Source organism: Pleurodeles waltl, chromosome 6 (genome assembly GCF_031143425.1).
Source record: "Pleurodeles waltl isolate 20211129_DDA chromosome 6, aPleWal1.hap1.20221129, whole genome shotgun sequence".
Taxonomy (NCBI): Eukaryota; Metazoa; Chordata; class Amphibia; order Caudata; family Salamandridae; genus Pleurodeles; species Pleurodeles waltl.
Window position 1 is genome coordinate 202976843 of NC_090445.1, and position 23506 is coordinate 203000348.

The 23506-nt window shown below is 43.0% G+C and overlaps 1 protein-coding gene across 4 annotated transcripts in view; it reads left to right on the forward strand.

The window, feature by feature from the left end:
- Positions 1-23506, forward strand: part of PDK2 (pyruvate dehydrogenase kinase 2) — an 89557-nt gene that overhangs the window by 24390 nt on the left and 41661 nt on the right. For 3 of the 4 annotated variants that reach the window (XM_069237817.1, XM_069237820.1, XM_069237819.1), the window contains exon 2: positions 3121-3262. In XM_069237817.1, coding sequence (XP_069093918.1) covers positions 3121-3262 — 142 coding nt within the window. Of the gene's footprint in view, positions 1-1384; positions 1638-3120; positions 3263-23506 lie in introns of all 4 variants that reach the window. The other variant, XM_069237818.1, reaches the window with a different exon arrangement.

A 23506-nucleotide genomic window follows, 5' to 3' on the forward strand; every position in this document is an offset into this window, starting at 1 on the left:
TCATCCCTCAGCCCGACCCTCTTCAACAACTACATGGTCCCACTCGCTAACATCGCCTGATCCCACAACCTCAACATCATCTCATACGCCGACGACACCCAGCTGATCCTCTCCCTCACCAAGGACTCTGCCAAGACCAACCTCCACAACGGAATGAAGGCCAACGCCGAATGGGTGAAGAGCAGCTTCCTCAAACTCAATTCCAACAAGACGGAAGTCCTCATCTTCGGCTCCACTCCCTCCGCATGGGATGACTCCTGGTGGCCTGCCACTCTTGGAGCCGCTCTGACTCCCACCGACCAGGCATGCAACCTAAGATTCATCTTGGACTCCTCATTATCCATGATCCAGCAAGTCGGCGCCATCTCCTCCTCCTGCTACAACACCCTCTGCATGCTCTAAAAGATCTACAAATGGATACCCACCGAAACCAGAGGAACAGTCACCCAAGCCCTTGTAAGCAGCAAACTGGACTACGGCAATGCCCTCTATGCACGAACCACTGCCAAACTCTAGAAGAGGCTGCAACGCATTCAGAAATCTTCCACACGCCTCATCCTGGACATCCCCCGCCACTGCCACATCACAGACCACCTGAGAAACCTGCATTGCATCCCAGTCAACAAGAGAATCACCTTCAAACTCCTCGCCCACGCTCCCCACAAAGCACTGCACAACACCGGACCAGAATACCTCAACAGACTGCTCTCCTTCTACACCCTGACCCGGCATCTCTGCTCTGCTGACCTCGCCCTCGCAACCGTCCCACGTGTCTGCAGAACTACAACCGGCGGTAGATCATTCTCACACCTCGCCGCCAAAACGTGGAACACTCTTCCCACCCACCCACCTGCGCCGGACCAAAGACCTCCTTACCTTCAGGAAACTTCTCAAGACTTGGCTGTCGAGCAGTAGCAGCATCTCCCCACCCCCCACCTCAGCGCCTTGAGACCCTCACGTGAGAGTAGTGTGCTTTACAAATTCCTGATTGATTGACTCCCCCACTCCAACCCCCCAATCAGGTTGAGAAAAACCCACCCTACCTACACTCTTCAAACCTACAACCCACAATGTGAGAGCAACGGGAAACAACCCTTGAAGCCGGGGTATACCAGGCGACAGCCCTGCTATGTACAACAAGGTTGGCCGAATGAGAAGTGGAAGGGGCACCCCAACATGTATGAATGCATTGATAGATTAGCACGGTTGTGAGATATCATTAGCAAAGAGACTGAGAAATCAAAGCCTCCAGCACCTGGGCCACTAGGAGGGGCATCATGGGACACATCAACATGAGCGAACGTGATTGAGTTGGTACAGTGTTTGTTAATCATTATCGCTCAGTGGGGTCTCAGCTCTTCATAGCTTGTTTGGTAAATTTCAGAGCAGATTTAGCATCCGTGAAGAAATGAGGTTTGCCCTTGTGAGAGATTCGTAGTTTGGTCGGATACAGGAGGGCATAAGGGATCTCCGCCTTCTGGAGAAGCCTTTCAACGGGCATGAAGTTGCGGCGGGTGCACAGGATGGCCGGTCCGGAGATGCCTCTTCCCTCCAGACGATCTTGCCCTACGGGAACGAGAGGACCACCTTCACCACAACCAGTGCGAATGAGTGTACTCCCAACAAAGGAAGCAGAGGTAATGAATTTCAGGGTGTGACCAGCAGCTTTCGTTATATTAAAGCGTGGAGTGGGATTTCTAGAGCCATCAGGCCAAACAGGCTATGCGGGCACATGTTGGATTGTGAGGTGAAGGATTGTGATGCCTTTATTGGCCGTGAAGGCCTGTACTTCCTGCAGGCTCAGATCTCTGTTGCCCAACCCATAGTCTATGCTGCCAGCAACGGTGACTGCGCCGGTTAGCAGCAGTGCGAGGCCACCGACCTGCGGGCGAGCAGCACGGGCACCCTGTCGCTCTACGGCTCAGGAAAGAAGCAATTGTTTAGGGCCGCTAGGCCACACCCAGGTCCTCGGCGGCCTCGCCTGCCCGCCTAAGTTTCCTTCTCCGGTACGACCCGGTGGGCCAAAGGAGAGTTCTGCCTGGTCCAGGGGCCGCCTCAGGGACCCCGTGCAGTTTGGTTTCAAGCGGTGGGTGTCCCGTTTATGTTGGATGGATGGTGGATGGTTCGTTCGGCTGGCAGAGCTCTCTACCTAGTGGCAATCTTGCAGCCCAGGGTAACCAATCCCCTTCGCGTTTTTTTTTTGTGAGTGTAGTTTATTGGCTTTTCTGTTCATGTGAGCAATAAGAGTCAGTGCGGAATCAAGTATGAATCCCAATGATTTTACTTAAGTTGAGAGTGAGGGAGTGAATCCATGCACTTTGTGTTCATCAGTCAGCGCTGCGTTAGTTTTGTTAGTGTGAATGTGAGGTAACTGAAGGGAATCAGTTTTTAATCATACTAGCAGTAAGAAGCAAGTCCAGATCTGCAGTTTAGCAAGGCTGGGTTCGAGTCTGTAAATATCATTGCTGAATGATGATTTGGTGTACTGCTGATTATTTACTGGTGTGTATTTGTGTTATGAGAGATAGCATTCAGTTGTATGGGTCAGATTGGTGTGGCGTAGAGCAGTGGTTCCCAACCTGTGGTCCGGGGACCCCTGGGGGTCCGCGAAGCCTTCTCAGGGGGTCCAAATATTGACAAATTAGGTCCCCAGATTTCAGTAATGACTGGGGGGGGGGTGTCATGATGATTCAGTGGGGGTCCCTGGGTTCCATTAATGTTAAAGTGGGGGTCCACAGAAATCAAAAGGTTGGGAACCACTGGGTAGAGAATAGGCCTGTAGTGTAAGCAACACTGCAGTCCTGTTCTTCTTACACTTCCAACGTCATTCCCTTAGTGGGGGAATTACGGTGGAACTGTGGTGGATAGTCGGAGTGATATAGTGATGGGTGTGGGACAGAGGTGATCTGTAAGGGGTGGGTGCAGTGTATTAAACCGATTGGAGCAGTGTGTCACACTGAAGTGCATGTTTGAGGGAAAAAACAGTGCATTCCAGTGCTCAGAAGAGTGATGTCTTTGGGCAAGAAGGGTGTATTGCATGAATTATATGGCGGGCCTTTGAGGTGCATCGGAAAGTATGGCTCCATTACAAAGCTGATGTATCCTTCTTCTCCAATCCAGGATCTAGCAATGCCTGTGAAAAGACATCCTTTGCCTTCCTGCGCCAGGAGCTGCCAGTGCGCCTCGCCAATATCATGAAAGAGATTAACTTGTTACCAGATCGACTGCTGGGAACCCCTTCAGTTCAACTGGTGCAGAGCTGGTAAGAGCCAAATCCACTACATCTTTGTCCTTTAACCTATTCTACAACTTCAAGGCCACTGCCCACCTCCCTGAGCCTTACCCTCTAACGCATTTACCCAGTGTCATGAAGTTCAACAACCGAGTGTTTGGTGGGCACACCGTTCACTCACCACACTTCTCAAAGAGCCTGCTTATGCAACCAGCTATGACTGGTACCAGACAGGCATCCGGAGACACTTCTGTCTAACTGATGGCTGCACTGTCCGCTGCAGAACCGCCAACCGCAAGGAAATACATGGTCCCGTTTACCAGCATCATTGGTGCTACTAGATGAGAATCAAAATCAATCTCTCTCCCTATTTTTTTGTGTTTTTGCTCCACAAAATGCAAGATATCAAAAATGAATGGAAGATCATGGTGAGGCTTGGTACATTTTGTTATAATAAAAAAAACAGCTGCAATGAAATCTATGCTTCTTGAAGAGGGAATACATTTAGTTGGAGCATTTTCTAACCCCTGAAACCTTTACATATTTTTGTAAGTTTATGTTTAATTCACGTTCTATATGTATGGTTTTTCACTGCTGTAACCCGCCAGAATCAAGGGTGTTCATGTTCTTGACCTTGTAATGAAGGATGAAGAAGCGGAGTCCGACCGCAAGGTTTGGAACCAACATGTTGTACAAATGTAAAATGAACAAATCCACAAACATGTTTTATAACGTTACCAGAAGGTACTACTGGTTGGCCACAAAGACCCAACGATATCACTTGATACAAACAGTGAAGTTTGCATAAAATAGGAAAGATGAAATGTCCTATTTTTAGTTTTCTACCTGGGGATAATTTCCTTCCAGTTGACCTTGATGGGAACAGTTCCCATAGAAACCTTGGTCTGGAGAGAGTGAATCTGGCCTAATGTGCCTCATTTAGGCACGTTTGTCTGCAGCTTTTTTTTTTTTTTACGATGTTCACCTTTCCCCTACTTTCTGGCTGGCGCATGCCCGGCAGCGAGCAACCTTTGCCCTATTTTGTGGTCACGTGGCAGCCTGTCTAGCGTTCTGTTGTGAACGTGCTGGGGTGTACGTGCGGCTACGCCACGCTGCCGGGGAAGAGAGGATAATGGAAAGAGCCGTCAGCAAGTGAACTGGAAACACGATAACGTGACGACCACCTTATGTTTGTGTTTGACAGAACTGTGCAGGGAGACAGCCAACGAACAAATGAGTAATAGGACAAGCACGCCAGATAGTTTATTTTCATACTCTGTGTTAGTTTCTCTTCTTGATAGAGTAGTGCATTTCATACCTCATTTGTTTCACCGGACTCCATTTTTTAAAATCAAGATAATACCTTTATTTTTGAAAATTATAGGAACTTTGAATCATATATACTGTTTCTATTGATAAACGGTGCTTTTGCATTTTCTGCACCGACGGGTTGTGAACTGGGATGCAGGGAGTGATGCCGCCTGATGCCACCTATAAGTTAATAGGTTGCATCGCAAATCCATACATGGCAACGTTTTGTAACAGGAAAGTAGGAGCTGGATTTAAAAAATCGGAGCGATTTATTTTCCCCATTGACTAACATTGAAAAGGGCAATTTTAGGGTCCGAATAATCTAAAGTAAAGCCATTTTGGCTTTAAAAATTGTGAGTCTCCTGCCTAACGCATACCATTTTGGCATGTATGCAAATTGTCCATGAATAGGAGATTTCAAAAAGACCTGCCTAAAGAATATTAATTGAGCAAGTTGCAGTTTGCGACGCACCGTGATTAGTTCCAAATGATTTGATGAAGGCCTCCAGTGCTCTATCTCTTCATTTACATTTTTGAACTAGAAATACTTTTCTTTAAAACGCTGCCAGTGTCCATAAAATGGACAGTTGCTGCTTAAAAAAAAAAAAAAAAAGTTTACTGTTTGGCAAGTCAAGAGGAGGAGTAGGCAGCGCTCCCTTTTCCTATTGCTTGCTCCCCACAAGACCAACAGTACAATTACTAAAGGGAAGGATGCTGTGGAACACTATTTCATGGCGATTCAGTTACCACTCCAACGCTGGGGTCAGTAACTGATTAGTGATTTGCGACTGTTGTGGTCCCAACAAACCAATGCTACATAACCTTTTTCGAAAAATAAATAATCAAGGGGCAATGCCTCTTTCACACCTACTCTTATTTGCAGTTTGGAAAGGGTAAGCACTTTTATGAGCCGGAAAAAATCTGACTCCTAAACGGTCTTTTGTACATAGCAAAACAAAAATCTCTTTTGCAGTCACAAACTGTGATTCTCTGAATCGAACGCTTTGCGAATGCAAAAGACCATTGTAATATGGTCCCTCATAACGAGGGTATTGTGCAGAATTTGTAGGGTGTCCTGGAAAATGTTAACTCCCAAGCATTTATTCAAAATATTGCTGTAGGAGCCCCCAACTTGCAGGAAACAGACCTTATTGAACTTAGAAAAGGTGTTCAATTTCCAGAATAATGTGGAGAACTTTGTTAATGTGATTTTCGAGTTGTGGAATGGAAGCACAGGGAGGCATCACAGGTGTAACACATGGATGCATAGAGTGGCAGTGTTCTCTGGACTGCTGACCTAGTGGAGGAGAGATAGGTTTGTGTGTGAATGCTTTTAGTTGTGCATAAAGAACATGGACTAAAACTGTTTGCACCCAAGGATAATGTAAAGGCATATGAAAAAAACCCTGCCCTTTCGTGAGAGCCAATATGGAGCTTTTAATGCTGTGGAGTCTTTTCTCTAGAGATTTTCTGCCAGACATATTCCTTCAAACTGTACCCTCTTAAGTGCTGCATGGCCAGGCTCATTAAAATGGCATCACCATAGTCTAGGTTAGTGTCTACAACAACTGTATTGAAGGATGCCTGTGGGGATGGAGGAATAAAGTTGATTACCTTGCAAAGTTACAGTACAGGATGTAGATTAGATCTACAAATGGATACCCACTGAAACCAGAAGAACAGTCACCCAAGCCCTTGTAAGCAGCAAACTAGACTACGACAATGCCCTCTACGCAGGAACCACGGGCAAACTCCAGAAGAGCCTGCTATGCATCCAGAACGCCTCTGCACACCTCATCCTGGACGTCCCCGCCACTGCCACATCACAGACCACCTGAAAAACCTGCACTGGCTCCCAGTCAACATGGGAATCACCTTCAAACTCCTCACCCACGCTCACAAAGCATTGCACAACACCGGACCAGAATACCTCAACAGATGACTCTCCTTCTACACCTCGCCCTTGCAACCGTCCCACGCATCTGCAGAACTACAACCGGCAGTAGATCATTCTCGCACCTCGCCGTCAAAATGTGGAACACTTCCCACCCACCTGCGCCACACCAAAGACCTCCTTACCTTCAGGACACTTCTCAAGACCTGGCTGTTTGGGCAGTAGCAGCACCCCCCTGCCTTCTTCCCCCCCCCCTTCTCTTTCCACCTCTCCTCCTCAGCATCTTGAGACCCTCACAGGTGAGTAGTGCGCTTTACAAATCCCTGATTGATTGATGTGGTATCAAACGTTACCAGTAACAGTATTAATATGAGCATCGTTAGATGGAGCGTTGTCAAGGTGGACCACGGCCTTGTGAGAGATGGTGTGTTTAAAGAACAGGGAATAAAGACAGAGCTTGGTTTTTATCACACAAGCCAAACAGAATAACTTCTGTTTTCCCTTGGTAAGGTTGTAGCCTATTTTATCCCATTTATATCTTGAAGCCATTCAGTCACCTAGTGGTTTATCAAAAATTGTCTCCGGGTTATCAGTTGTTAATAATACACTGGTATTTGGGTGTCTTCAGCTGAGGACTGAATACATAGCTGATGATGACTTGGAGGTCTGTGACGGCTAGGCAATCATGTTACTTTAGTCCTCCACGAAAGCCAATCCGGTGGCCATCAAATGTGAAGGGGCATAAGTCAACCCGTCAGCATCTGGCCCATCTCATCTATGCTTCGAGCCCTCCCAGACACACAAAGTGCAGATGGTGATATGGATGACAGTTCTGTCTCTGGCTGATGCTGTCCATGGCTCTGAATTCTGTCTGGACCGGAGTCTTCATATTATGCTTCTCTTTCTTTTCTTAGCTTTCACAGGAGCCACATACCAAAACATATATAACTTAAAATTGCATATCCCATGAGCCCATAGCCCACTGTCTTCTCCAGTCACAGGTATCAAGTCCCCTTTAAATGTTACTAACACCATAATACGTGCTCTTTCTTTGCTGCTGCAGCAGTTGAGCTAAGAGTTTTGTTCTTATTGATTGTATGCATTTATTTGCATACTACAATTGGTTTAACAGCGGTATACCTACCGTGAGAGAGGGCACTTGGCTATTGCTGCCCTTTGTGTATTGCCAGTGTGAAGTGGGAGCGGGGAGTCAGAGCAGTCTACGCGCAGAACAAGGATGTTGTCCTCATTCTATGACTGTGCTTGTGCATGTGCGCGTAGCAGTTTTTGTCTTTATTTCAGTCCTGACCGTCTCCTAAATACGTGCACAATCTAAAACACTCTTTGGCCACAGTGAACGCCTGATGGGGCGAATAAACAAATATAAAGGCTCTGCTTTAGGGAATTTGTCGGTGGCTCCCTGCACAACTATTTGGCTGGCTTTGAAGCAGTTTTCAACTGCTTTTTTTGTCCTGTGAGACCTTTACACCTGCTCAGATCTCTTATTCCCCCCTTAAACCTCTTCCAGCTCCTCACTGGTCTTGATTGTTCAAGCAGTATGGTGTACTACGCTGATGAGGAGGATAGTTATATGGAATACAGAGAGGTGCCTTCTGAAGACCAAATGTAAGAGAGATTGGTGGAGTTGCTCAGTAATTAAGTGCAGGATTCCATGAACCAAGCTCTAATTAGGGCTTTAAGGCCTTTCACTTAACCCTTGTTCCGTTTTGGTAGTCAAGAGTTTGGGGGACTTTCAGGGGGACTCTTTGTACCACAATGTTGAGACTAGCGATGGGGGCCTCGCCCCGAGAGCCTCAGGTGGGGGTAATGTGGCATCTTTTGCTTCCAGGTCAGCAGAAGTTCTATCCCAGATTGCTGCCTTAGTCCTATGGGACCATGAGTATGGGAATGCTCTGCCCTTGGGACCATCTGAGAGCTCAGTGGGGCCATCCCCATAATTAACAACGTTGTCCTCCACGTCTTCCCACCTTCCAGTTCTAACAAATCCCCAGATGATCTGCGTCCAGCATCTAAATGCAAATGTAAGACACGTAATACCACAGCCAATCATTCATCTGTGGATCCTTAGAACCTCTTGTTCAAACCAGAAAATATAATTCACCCTTGCTCATCTGATTGGATACCATGTATGGAGGTAGCGCACTACATACAGGACAAACTGCGTAAGGGTTTTGAGCGTGGGGTGCGCAACACTCTCAGGTTGGAATGTCAGAGACAAACCCTATTAGGCAAAGTGGTAGACATGCCGGAATTAGATCCCAACATTCACCTTTTCTCAAAATGTTTGCATAGGACCCCAAAAAAAGGTTTAGACAGGGCATGGGGTGGCTGCAAAGATGAGTTACTTGACATTTCTGGGGCCCTCATGAAAATATTAGAACCGGCTGTCCAAGCGGAGGATAACAATTCATAGTTGGCATGGAGACTTTCAGGAGTCGTTGGCAACTGCCAGGAGTTTCGCAAAATGCTATGTTCTTGTCAGAATCGTGGGCTCCCTCTATACATACACAATACGAGGCCACCTGGCATCGATGGGCGTGTTGGTGTGAGGAATGGAACTTGGTTTCTGTGGGGGCAGGTGTCCATATGATTGTGCATTCCCTCTCAGAATTGGCTAGTCAGGGTCTTGGTTGGGTATATCTGCTGGACACCAACATCTGGATGGGGCCAGTTGGGAAACATCCTTTGGCATGTAAAGTTCTTAGAGGTATTAGGATGGTTCTGCCTCAACAACCAAAATATACTCTGTTATGGGATGTCAGAGCATGGCCAGCTAACGGAGATCTGTCCTTTAAGCAATTGTCAGCTACGTTGACGATTCTGCGATGTCTAAACTCTTGCAGATGGGTCTCAGATATACGGGCCCTAGACTTAGCAAGTTGAGTATTTACCCTTTCCGGGTTTTCCTTTACTGTTTCCAGATGGACAAGATCTGCGTAAGAATGTATCAGTTACTCTGACTTTCTTCACCATCAGAAATTGTGTGTGGTTAAATGTATTAAAGCCTATGAGGAGTGCACCTGTGAATTGTGGAGGGATTCCGCAGGTCAGTTCCTTATTTCTTTACAGAAATCTTTCCGTCCAGTCACGTCAACAACTTTGACCATATGGGTAGATGTCTCCACCGTTGGGGCTCATTCTTTCAGAGGTGGTATGGCCTCTAAAGCTTTTTCTGTTGGAGGACATTATGGCTGCGGTGGATTGGTCTTCTACTTCCACTTTTAAGGTATTTTAGCATAATCCTATTGTGTATGTGGCATCTATGGTGATAGATCAACTTTAAACTAGCATAATCCGAAGCCTCCGGTCCTGACATAGAATACAAACTTTTCAAGCTGATGTGTTAAGAAGTTTCAATTCTATTAACCCCTCTTGTAAGCCACGGACATAATGGTTATATCCGTGGCTGCGCCTCTCAGGCGCCACGGAAGTAACCATTACGTCAGTGTACCGGCCCTCGGGGAAGCGCTAGTGCTCACCCGAGGACCCCCGTGGCGTCTGATGACATCAGCGCGTGTGATCGCGCGCTGACCGCATCAGAGGCCTGCCCCTCCATGCTTGAAGCTGCGCTTCCAGCGCGGATCAGAAGAGAAATGCTTTTGCATTTCTCTTCAGATCACTGGAGGGGCCAAGAAAGGCATGAAAGGACAGGAAAGGCCTTTCCTCTCCTTCTCATGTTTCTCTCAGCATTTCTGCTGCCCGATCGCGATGCAATCAGGCAGCAGAAATGCCCACTAGACACCAGGGAATTAATTTTATTGTTGAAATTGACATGAGGGGAGTGGCCCCTTGGACGAGGGCCACTCCCCAGGGGGGCAATTTCTTTTTTTTTTTTTAGGCCATTTCTGCCCCCGAGGGGGGCAGAAAACCCCTAGACACCAGGGGTGTTATGTATGGGGAGCGACCCCTTAGGCAAGGGTCGCTCCCCTGGGGGGCAAATTGTATTTAGGCCATTTCTGCCCCCCTTGGGGGCAGATCGGTCTATTTTTGTTAGGCCAGTCTGCCTCAAAGGGGGCAGAAACCACTAGACACCAGGGATTGGTGTATGTGTTTTGTTTGGGAGGGGTGCAGCCCCTTGGGCAAGGGTCGCTCCCCATGGGGGCACAATACTGTTGGCCATGTCTGCCCCCCTTGGAGGCAGATCGGCCTATTTTTAGAAGGCTCATCTACCCCCAAGGGGGGCAGAAAGCCCACCAGAGACCAGGGAAGATATTTTTTCAAAATAAGAGGGTGGAGGTATGGCCATACCCCTACCCCAAATAAATAGGGCCAAAGTTGTTCTGCCCACCAGTGGGCAGATTGGGCAATTACCCCCGATCCACACCACAAGGGGGCAGAAAGTCTACTAGTTTCCAGGGAATTAAAAAAAACAAAATAGTGGGGTGGTGGCTACTAACCAGTATGTGCCTGGTTATGCCCCCGCCCCAACTGAAGGGGGTAACAGTCTTTCAGCTTTCCCCCGCACACTAAAACATGTTATCCCACGGCAAGCAAGAGGACGTTTGAATATTTTGGGTTTTGGTTTTACATTTGGGCCAAGGGAGCTTGGCTATCTTTCAAAATCATCCCACTTGGAATGGTGAGGGCTGCACTTTTTGGACTTTGGGACGCTGCGATGTAGAAAAATCCACAAGACCTAGACACATCTGAAAAATAAGCACCTTGGTGAGTCCAGGGTGGTGTGCTTCACATGCACCCAGCACCATTTTCTTACCCACAATGCTCTGCAGACCTCCAACTTTGCTGGAAATCACAAATTTTTCCCACATATTTGTGATGGAACCTTGCGGAATCTGCAGGAATCCACAAAATTCCTACTACCCAACATTGTCTCATCTATATAAATAAAAATTCTGCTGCACTTGTCAGCCTAAGTTTTTTTTTTTTCAAACTACCCTTTTGGAGCCGCTTTGGTTCCCCCTCAATTTCGACATGTTTTTGGCTCTTCCCTGTCACAGGCACTTGACCCACCTACACAAGTGATGTATAATTTTTACCAGGAGACTGAGGGGAACGTTGGGTGGTAGGAAATTTGTCCCGTTGCAGTGATCCCACACACAAATGTGGGGAATTTTTTTTTTTTTCTTCTTTTTTTTTTTTTTTAGCTACATTTGAGGTTTGCTGAGTAATCTGGCTGTGAAAACATTGGGGGATCCACGCAAGTCGCACCTCCCTTGACTCCCTCGGGTGTCTAGTTTTCACAAATGTCTGGGTTTGGTAGGTTTCCCTAGATGGCTGCTGAGCCCAAGTCCAAAAATGCAGGTGCCCCCTCCACCCCCGCAAAAACAGGTAGTTTTGTATTTGATCATTTTGATGTGTCCAGATAGTGTTTTGGGGCATTTCCTGTTGTGTGCAGTAGGTCTACCCACACAAGTGAGGTACCATTTTTATCGGGAGGCTTGAGGGCACGCTGGGTGGAAGGAAGTTTGTGGCTCCTCTCAGATTCCAGAACTTTCTGTCACTGAAATGAGAGGAAAAAGTGTTTTTTTTTTTTTGTCCAAATTTTGAGGTTTGCAAAGGATTCTGGGTAACAGAACCTAGTGAGAGCACCACAAGTCACCCCATCTTGGATTCCCCTAGGTGTCTAGTTTTCAAAAATGCGCAGGTTTGGTATGTTTCCCTAGGTGCCGGCTGAGCTAGAGACCAAAATCCACAGCTAGGCACTTTGCAAAAAACACGTCAGATTTCAGTGTAAAAATGTGATGAGCCCATGTTGCGTTTCCTGTTGTGAGCATTAGGCCTACTCACGCAAGTGAGGTACCATTTTTATTGGGAGACTTTGGGGAACACAGAATAGCAAAACACGTGTTATTGCCCTTTGTCTTTCTCTACATTTTTTCTTTCCAAATGTAAGACAGTGTGTAAAAAAGACATCTATTTGAGAAATGCCCTGTAATTCACATGCTAGTATGGGCACCCCGGAATTCAGAGATGTGCAAATAACCACTGCTTCTCAACACCTTATCTTGTGCCCATTCTGGAAACACAAGGGTTTTCATGATAGCTACGGTATTTCTCAGTCTTTATATTTCAGCAAATGAATTGCTGTATACCCGGTATATAATGAAAACATGTTGCTATGTGCAGCTCATTTATTGGCTCTGGGTACCTAGGGTTCTTGATGAACCTACAAGCCCTATATATCCCCGCAACCAGAAGAGTCCAGCAGACGTAATGGTATATTGCTTTAAAAAATCTGACATTGCAGGAAAAATTTGAAGAGTAAAATGTTGAGAAAAATGTCTGTTTTGTTTACCTCAATTTCAATATTTTTGTTATTTCAGCTGTCATTTTCTGTAGGAAACCCTTGTAGGATCTACACAAATTACCCCTTGCTGAATTCAGAATTTTGTCTACTTTTCAGAAATGTTTAGCTGTCTGGGGTCCAGCATTGGTTTCACACCCATTTCTGTCACTAATTGGAAGGAGGCTGAAAGCACAAATAATATTTAAAATGGGGTATGTCCCAGTAAAATGCCAAAATTGTGTTGAAAAATGTGTTTTTCTGATTCACGTCTACCTGTTCCTGAAAGCTGGGAAGATGGTGATTTTTGCACCACAAACCCTTTGTTGATGCCATTTTCAGGGAAAAAAACACAAGCCCTCTTTTACAGCCCTTTTTCCCCATTTGTTTGAAAAAGCAAAATGTTCACTGTATTTTGTCTAATTTCTTGGTCTTCTTCAGGGGAACCCACAAAGTATGGGTACCTCTAGAATCCCTAGGATGTTGGAAAAAAAGGACACAAATTTGGCGTGGGTAGCTTATGTGGACAAAAAGTTAAGAGGGCCTAAACGCGAGCTGCCCCAAACAGCCAAAAAAGGCTTGGCACCTGAGGGGGAAAGGCCTGGCAGCAAAGGAGTTAAGTACACGGAGGCGAGGATTAACCCACCCTGCGAAGATGTATTAGCAAGCAATGTGAATTGTTCATTCTACATGTGTTCTATTTTTATAGATCATTTCATATATGTTATTTTGTATATGATGCATTGTCAGGAGTTATTGCATTCTAATTATCCCCTCCCTTAATGAAAATGAAATTTCTATGAGATGGGTATTACTTGGATGTCCTTTTATTTCAGATGCAGATGCAAAAGCGATGTGAGTGGTTATATTGAGGCCCTGGTGGCTGAGCTGTCTTAATTGCGAACAAAGTTCTTTCATCTGATGGAGGTCGTTCAGGTGGAATAGTTGTTTGGTTCCAGTACAGTTTTAAGTTGGATTCGAGTTTTAAAAATCTTGCTTATAATTGGCATAGAAAGAGGACAGACTATGGTGTTAGCGACATTTATAGGAGACTTGACACCTGTGATTGGAGGAGATGGTGGGCTGTGGGCTCATGGGATATTCAGTTTAAAGTTTTACATGTTTTGATTGGCTACTGTGAAAGCTAAGTAAAGAAAGAGAAGCATAATCCTCACCTCCATGTCCTTAATAGAATTTAAAATTCTTAATGCCCCAGCTTGAATTTTTTTAATCTTTCTATCAAAAATACATATCAGAAGATTTTCACCTAATATTCCTGGCCCCTTGATATACCTCCGTAAAAAAATTGTTGTTCAGAGATTTTCATTTTTGTTTTGTGTTTTTGTATCATTAGAGAAGTAATTAAGCTTAGGTAGACATTGCTAATTCCGGCTGAATTTTCTGGATGGCATTTTTAAAAATGGCAGATGTGTTGCAGTGATGATGAAAGACTTCAGGAATCATGATACCTGTGTACTTCATTTTGGTGTCAAAACATAGGTTTTGAGGGTCAAGTAGTATTACAGAGACAAAAAATAACTCCTCAGAGCAACCCTTCTGCCATTTTCTAAAATGGCAGCTCTATAATGATGTGTTTTAGCCATCATATTAGTAATTTATTGTAATATTGTTTTTGTTTCAGGTTTTTCATTGATTCAGATTCGTAAACAAAAGCGAAGCAGGTGGGGGCAGAGGATCTTTACCTCCTGACAGAGTGTTGCTAAGTACAAAATCTGAGGACTCCTTCAACAAAGATAAATGTGTCATATTCCAAACTAATCCGAAAGAAAAGTTATTATCAGCTGTGGCTGGACAGAAGAGAGTTTGAGATGCTGCAGAAATGCGGCAAGACCAAGTTCACAAAAGATTGAAACTGATGGGTGAAGAGGATCAAATGTTTTATCATTCTAAGAACAAGTGCTACACGTTGTATACAATAGAAAAAAGCCTGGAAAAAAATTGTCAAAAGATAGCAGAAACCAGTGGATCGCAACAAGAATCCAAGTCTCCTGAGAAGGCAGAGGATCTTCAATGTGTTAGCCAGAACAAGGGCCAAAGGGATTGATGAAAGAATAAAGTACACAGAATGTGAGTCTCAAAGGGCAATCATGTTTTTATCTGCAGCTAGTTTCTTCCAAGATTAAGTTTTCAGCTGAGTAGCTGATCTAAACTGTGAAGGGAATGTATTTGCAGCATATGCCCACCCATTCGAAAATATGGATGTACAATGAGCTCCCAGCAGGAACAGAATCGCCATTCTTCAGTTAAGTTAGCACTCTGACAAAGCAAATGAAGTTTTAAAGCCACTCTTGAGTGTTGGTTACAGGTTCATACTCTGTGAGATTAGAGAAATAATAGTCAGCATTGATGTAACTATATTGATACATAATAATGAAATAAAAAAAATTCTGGTGAGAATGTACGACAGAATTTGTTTTTGTCAGTCTAACAAAAGAATGAGCCACATATGGTGTTCTCAGCTGACTTGACTCCTGAAGTTTTGCTGCCAAAATAAGATCCAGGATGCATTAAAAGCAGCAGGGACCATTTTCAGAAATATCCTGATAGATTTAGATTTTGGACTTCATGACAAATTCTGTGATGCCCCAGCACTCCGCAAATTGTGGGAGTCAACAAGAATGCCTGATGTTGTCTTAACATTTTTTACAACATTGTTCAATACCAGCAAAGTAAAACTGTTGCAAACTAAAGTTATTTAAATCAGAACAGAAACCGACAACATTGATGATGGCTTTGAAGATATAAGTGAAGAAGTAGAAGACAAACCCATGAACCGACAGGCTTATGCTGTGCAGATGTTCTGTCTTCCGTTACACTTGATGACTGCCCACGCAATCTATAACAAGTGCAAAAGTAGCAAGCTAATCACATCAATGAAAAACATAGGTGTATCAACAAGTTATGATGACATAGGACGTAGCAGGAACTTGTTAGCTGCTCATGCTGTAAAATCTTGTGAATCCGACGGCACACCACTTCCAAGTCACTTTACCAGGAAAGAATTTACAATTGCTGCTCTAGATAATTTTGATTTTGAAGATAGCTCTTCTTTGTCTGGAACATCCAGCACACATGATACTGGGTTTTTACTAGTAATTCCATCTCCAGTCACAAATTACGTAACAGTATACACAGCTCTAAAAAAATTCTAAAATGTGCGTACTCAGTTTGAATTATTGTGCCAATTTTCTGCGATAAAGGTGTTTTCAGTATTGTAGCTGACATTTCTTTGAGCAATCAAATAGAATTTGATGATCTTTATCCAGTGATGGACATTTTACACATGACAAAAGTTGTGTTGTGATGTGCAGGAAGTTATCTCAGTGGATGAAGCAAAACTGTCCAGTCAGCGCAGAGCTCATTATGTTTGTGTGTTACAAGGTATGCCCATCATTTCTGAGGCTATGGAAATGCTGCATTGGAAAGGTTTCTGGAACACGAATGACAAATTAGGTTTTGCATATCTTATATCAGAAGTGAGCAAAGCACAGGGTGCACTTAATTCAAAAGACATAATGCAAAGCTAGGCAATGTTTAATACACTCAGTTCAAAATCAGAAAACCTGAAAACCAAGTTCGTAGAGTTTGTCAAAGAATGTGAAGAAAAATCAGAACTTTGCAAGTGCTGGGGAAATGTTTTACATATGATAACTCTTGTGAAAAACTTGGTACAGGCTGATTGGGAAGGTGATTAGGAGCTGCACGTGAAGACTGCGGAGTAACTGATTACTGTGTTTTGCGAATTCAATTCCATAAAATGCCTGAGATATGGGTCCTGATATTTGGAAAGAGTGAAGAAGCTGGAGGTGGAAAAACCATACCTCTAGAAAAAATGCATCCAAAGACACTTTGTGGTAAAAGATTGAAGGTTCAGTGCTGTGTCTCCCGATATGAAGCTGGAACAGGCGATCCAGAGATCACAGACTAGCTCCAAGGGAATTGTTGGTCTGACACGTAAAAGTGAATATGTTGCCTAATGGCAGTTAGTTTACCATGAAGTCCTTTCTCTTTGGACTGTTTTCAGAGAGATGACAAATTCAAAATTAATGGGCCATCATGAAATTGTTCCTCACCACAAGCTTGTGGGAAAGAGAGGGGAACGTTTTAATAACATGTTGACAGCCATCTTACTTTCATGCATCAGCAAGGAAAGAAATCCCTTTAAAATGACTGAGCCTGTGCGACTACACAACTACACAAACAACATGTGGATAATGATACAAAGACACATCTACTAGATGTCCTGGAACATGGATCGAAACTATGCACAGAACCGGAGCAGGAGAGATGTGTATTGAAAGAGAAAAAATTGATATAATCACTAAAGCTAAACTTCCACTTTTTAATTGCATAGTAAGAGTTTCATCCAACCAGTCACTACAAAACAGTTTACATAAAACAACTTTCGCGAGCACATAGACAGATGGATGTAGCAAAAGAAAGGGGTGAATTTATTAAGGACATTCTGTTGCATGATCTTCTTACAACAAACGCATTATTTGATGGAGTTGCTGCAACCAAACCAGTGAAGCACAAACTCGTATAAGAGGTGAAAAAAATCTTTCACCTGAAGAATTTCAATAAAAAAATGTGTCCTCATTGAAAACTGTGGTTGTGGACTATATATCACAATTGCGAATGGTCAAGATTTCATCCATGCAAATCTTCGAAGAGGTCGGTCAGACTCTTCTTCAGCTATCAAAGTCAGTGTGCACCTTGCAAGAACTGCACATTGTCTTTGACAGTTATCTTGAACTATCTGTCAAAAAACGTGAGAGAATCAGATGAATGTTTACAAAGTGGAACAATTGACCTTGCCTTGATCAAAAATTCGACATCTAAAGCTGTGCAACTTGACAAACTCTGGTCATCAACATCTAACAAGATGAACTTTGAGATGTTAACTCGCCAAAACATTGCTGATGCTTCGATGAACAATGAAGTTTTAATTATTACAAGTGGAATGATTGTCAATGAGGAATTGGTGCCTGCAGAGAGAGATTCAAAAGGTACGGGCCATTATTGTTCAATAGCTTAGCAGCAAATTGAAGGAAGCTGACCGTCGTGTTGTGCCAGATGTTGAGTGGGCTGTTCCAAATGGTTCCAATCCAGTCATTGTGCTCGCAAATGACACAGATGTTGTTATTATTGTGCTACTTAGATTTGTTGCAATGTTCATAAGTCCAGGGTTGCTAGAGTTACAGATACATTACAGAACAGGCTAGAAAATACACATAATCCTGCTTCATATTCTGTACAAGAAACTTGACTCCGAGATGCCCAGTGTTCTTATCAAGGCACATATTCTTACAGGTGAAGACACTATGAGCAAAACTGGAACAGAGCCTGGAGCTTTAACTGCTGAACCTGTGAAGTTTCTAAAAGGATTTGCTGAGACAGAAGAACAATGTGACTTTAAAGGTGTAGAATAATACCTTGTGTGTATGTATGGAAAACAAGTTCTGACTGTCACACATTTGACGATCTTTGGTACAGTGAGTTCAAGAGATCAGTCTCACTAAATGACATTCCACCGACGTCATATTTGGTGCGTGGACACATTAAAAGAGCGTTCTGCTTGATCAGAAGATGTGTAAATATTTTGGATCATGCATGTGTGAATTTGGTTGGGAAGATATTGATGGGGTGCTAAAAACCTACAAAATTTCAAAAGCCTCTGCCCACAGAACCTACACATATGGGTACTTGAAAAACCTGTGCTACAAAACATGTCCCTGTCTATATGCTGTTTTCAAATGTTCAACATTCTGCAAATATACCATGAGCGATTTGCCGAAACAAATAAATAAATTGAACTATGAAAATGTTTAAACAGGAGTGATAAACCTATTTTTTCCATATTCAGATCAGAAACATTGTTTGGTGCATACATAAAAGGATTACAAACCATTATTATTTGTCTCATTTCTATGTATGTCTCTTCTTTCTCCACCATAGCCCCCAGTTGGGAAACCAGCAGAAGGGTTGCTCGGAGGAGTTATTTTCTGTTTCTGTATGACTACTTAACCCCCCATAATGTATGTTTTGATACCAAAAAGAAGTATATAGGTCTCATGCTTCCTGAAATATTACATCATCACTGCAATACATCCATTTTTAAAATGTTGTCTATAAAAATTTGGCCCGAATCAGCAATGTCTTCCCAAGCTAAATTACTTCTCTAATGATCCAAATAACACAAATCAAAAATGAAAATCTCTGAACAATTGTTTCACGGCGGTATATCAGGAGGCTGGGATTATAAGTTTTGAGGAATCTACATTTGTCATGGTGAAGCCTGAGACAATTCTTACAGTTTTCTTGTAGGTTTGTCTTTAGTCTTTGGTGGAGTTTCTATATCATGGTATTTCTACAACATGGTGTTTCTATACCATCTCTCACCATGAGGAATCCCTGAATTCTGGGCAGTTCCTTCTGTATGATATTTACAAACCCCTCCAGAGTTAAAGATAGGCTAAAGCTAAGACTTTGGTATCCCCATTGTTGGATGTGAGAGTGAAATATTCCAGTGCTCTTGGACAGCCTTGTTTGAATTACATTAGATGATCATATCATGCCTTGAGATCCTGCTTTGAAACCCACTGTGCTCATGTAGGTTATCCGCTATCAAGGTTACGTACCTCTCCCTTTTGACTGATTTGTTGAGTTACCTTATATCCATTCAAATTCTCACTTATGCCAGCTGTTTGTCCTAATGAGTGACCACAGTAGAGAATATCCTTGGAAACTTTCAATAAAATGGTTGCTCTAGTTTCTGTAGTTCTGGCTTCGCATGCCAGCAGGGTGGCATGATATACTGTGATGTTGTAGCACCACTGGTCATACAGTGGTGTCAATAAGTAGTCTTACTTGTTTCTGATTGGGGCATCTCAGGCTCGTGTAGTGTATTTTTCCAGTACTGTGTCTGCCCAACATTGCCTGATACACCATGTTGCTGCTCAGCAGAGTTCCAAACCGTGCTCATTTGACATAGATTTACTCAGGGGTGTTCCACTTATGCATAGCTAATAACTGAATCGAAGCCAAGCCAGCCAGAATTTAGGAATACAAGGAAGTGCACAATAAGCAACATACATTTGCATGTTTCCACTGGTGATAGCCTTGGGCTCGCTTGTCTTTCTTGGTCTTTTTATTTTAGCATTTGCATTTTAATGCTGTAGCATGGCCAGGCCTAAAATCGTGCAGCAAAACACTGCAGTGAAAAGAAATTGTAGGATTGGAGAATAGAGCAGGTCTATAATACAGAGATAATTGGCATAAGTGCAGACAAATGCAGAGGAAGTACAAAATATCAGTTAACAGCTTATTAAAGTAATGTATAGCATTTTGCAAAAATGACCCAAGTAAAAGTAAAAGCGTGGTTTTAGTTGCGATGAATAATTGGGTTAAGTATGAAATAGTTACTTTAGAAGAAGAGGCTAAGAAAACCCCTTTTTGGCCTTTAGTGAATGTTTTAATAATACACAGAAAATAAACAACATATTTACCAGTTCTGAGCACTATAAATATCATGGTATTTCCCAGTTATCAGTATTCAGTATATTGACCCAAGGAAGCTTGGAGGCGGAGTTTGGCTTATCAGGATGTCAACTCCACGACCTCTGAAACGCCACATCTAACTAAATGGCAAACGTTTACCTCAGTGAACCATCTTGCCAGCTGTTCCGAACATATAGGAAAGAAAATACATCAAGACGGAGGGCGCCCTCTACAAAAAACATGATAAGCTGCAATAGCGTTTTGGGGAAATATCCCTCGCCTGTGCATATAAGGAAAAGTCGGAGATCAGCTCATACTTTTTTTACACATTACTATATTACAGAAGTAGAAGAATGACTCCACCAGCAAGACAAGTGATGATAAGGAATTTTTCTGTTACATCATTCCTGCTTTCTCTGTGGGTATACATTTCCAGGTCTGTTGCAAATTTCTTTTAACCGTTGATTAGAATAGTGCATAATTGTTCTTTGTTTAGTCCTACTCATCTTCATAACCCAATTTTGTGAAGTCAACATTGGTATAATTTTCCACATTTGCATAAGTAACGGACAAGCAATCAATACAGCATTAACAATTGATTACAAGTTTAAGACTAGATACTTTTCAAATGTAGATGCCTACCAAGGAGTTATAAATGTGGGAGGCACAAGCTTTTAATTGCTCTCTGGATTTCAGGGTGGTTGCAGTTTACTCTTATTCTTGAAAGGAATGTGTTCCATATCTTAGCTGTTGGGATTGAGAAGTAGTTTTCTACAATCCCCAATTTATTGACGGAAGGGGCAGACTTGGAGGAGCCTACCCTGATCTCTGGATTAGTTGTAAGTTTGGAGCCATTGATGAATACTCTTGCCAGGATGGCAGTTAAGCTATTGATGAGGATGTCATTGAATATATGGGCTGGTGAAGAATTCATAAGCGATCTCGAAGCACCTTGTGTGTATGAGATGGGTGAAGTAACCACTATCTAGATGATTGAAGAGTAGATTGTATCAAGAGATGGGTTGAGAAGATGAGGTGATGGGCAAGTTGACTTATAGGTCCTTTAGGGTTTAGTCTCAAGATATCTTTGACTTTGTTGATAAAGTGGTTAACTGGTGTCACATCCTTCTTGTATATTGGTGGTTTTGACCACAAAATATATAATTCTCTTCTGAGACATAATTGGGTTAGATCTACATGAGCAACTTAAAGTCTTCATGGAGAGCATGTATAGAAATGCTAGAAATTATTAATGTGCATTGAAATGCAAATACGCATCTAAGCATTAGGTAACTAATTATTTAATATTTTTAACACTGAGATATTTGTGTCTATGTGGATTGGCGTGGCTGGATTTTTGTATCGAAGAATAAAAGTGTTTTGATGACTTTACATTGTAGCTCCAGTGCATCTGTGGACTGAATGATGTCCTAGTTTATGGCTATATAATTGAATTACCTAGGTGCCCCATTGTGATTTTCTGTTGGGATTGTTCTGTGAGAAGGTGGTGTCCGGGAGCAGTAGGACCCATTGAAGGTGTAGCACTGTGACCTCAAGATATATATATATATATATATATATATATATATATATATATATATATATATATATACATATATATATATATGTATATATACAACTGGCGGTCGCCAGTAGGTAGTTATAGTTAGGACCTAGTTTCCGTAGACAGGGCATTTTTTGTTTTGCCTATATTTTAGGCACTGCTTGATGAAACTGCACGAAATTTTTTAAACGTATACTTTGGTAAGTTCAGCTGAGTTTCGGGGTGCTCATCAAGCGGGGGCGAGAAAAAGAGGGCTCCCAAAATGCGTTTTTCACATTCATTTTTTTCATAGGGTCTTTGGACACACCTATAGCCTAAACAGCTGAACGGAATTACACCTTATTTAGCAGGAAGATAGATCCTGTTCTGCTGATTACGCTTTTTGTGGTTTGGTGTAAATCTGTTCAGTAGGTTTGGAGTTAAGACCCAAAAGATATACACTGACGCAGATCCTCTGTAGATCCGGACCCGCGAATTGGGGAAAAGCAAGGCCCTGATTGGCTGGCTGCAACCTGACAGAAAAGTTGCACCGCCATTTTGTCTTTTGCATCGGCTCGGGGAGAGAAAAGAAGAGTGCAGAAACACATAGGACACATAGAGGGCAAAAAATTGCCCAATTATTTATTTTTTCCGTCCGATCTGCGGATCCATGGCTGGATCCACGGATCCGTGAATCCTCTGGTGGATCCACAGTTCCATAAAAAAATTGAAAAAAAAACCACCCCCTGCATCCAACCTCATGCTGCGCAGGGCTGAAGACGGTGCACAGCTTGGATTTAGGTGCATGCAGGAGGGTTGACCACTGGGCCTGGCCATAGGCAAGGCCTCCGGACAATCCCTGCTGTGCAAGGCTGAAGGCCGTATGCAGCGCTGGTTATATATACCTTTGTACATGCTATAAAAAAAAATAGAAATTCACTGAAAACTATAACTTGCGCCTTCGCCATGCACAGCTAAATACTCCACATATTACATCATTGATGACACCTTCTATGGCATCATTGATATTATTACTGCAACATCTGCTATAAAATTATTAATGAGAAAACGGTGCATGGCTGAGGCGCAAGTAATAGTTACCTTAGGACGCGAATTATAGTTACTTGAGTATTTCTTTGGTTTTGTGTGAAGGAATTCAGAACCTAACTAGAACGTCCCTGTAATCTTTGTTTTTTTCAGATATATATACACACACACTCACATTGGTGCAGTCAAGGTAAGCCTTTCTACTGCTCTGCTTTTTGGTTTTTCCTCAAGCCATTGATCATCTGGCAAAAACCGAACTTCAAGATGTTGCCTTTTTGTTAGAGATACTTCTGTCTAATGTAAAATAACTCTCTAACTCAGGAAGACCAATCAGCCTGGTGATGGGTCATCAGGATGTGCAGGGCACACTTCAGCTCCCTTTGTGAGACTGTCTAGAGTGAATGCACAAACAGCTTAGCTGTGATCCTGACCCAGACATGTATTAAGCAGACAGGTAGAGGCACAGAATGGTTAAGGAAGAAACTGTCTCCTTTCTAAGAGTGTCATTTTCAAACTTAAAATTCAATAACCAACTTCACCAAAAGATGTATTTTTAAATTGTGAGTTCAGAGACCCCAAACTCTATATATCTATCTATCTGCACCCAATGGGAAATTGCACTTAAAAGATATTTCAAGGCAATCCCCATGTTACCGTATGGGAGAGATAGGTCAATAGTGAAAAACGAAATTA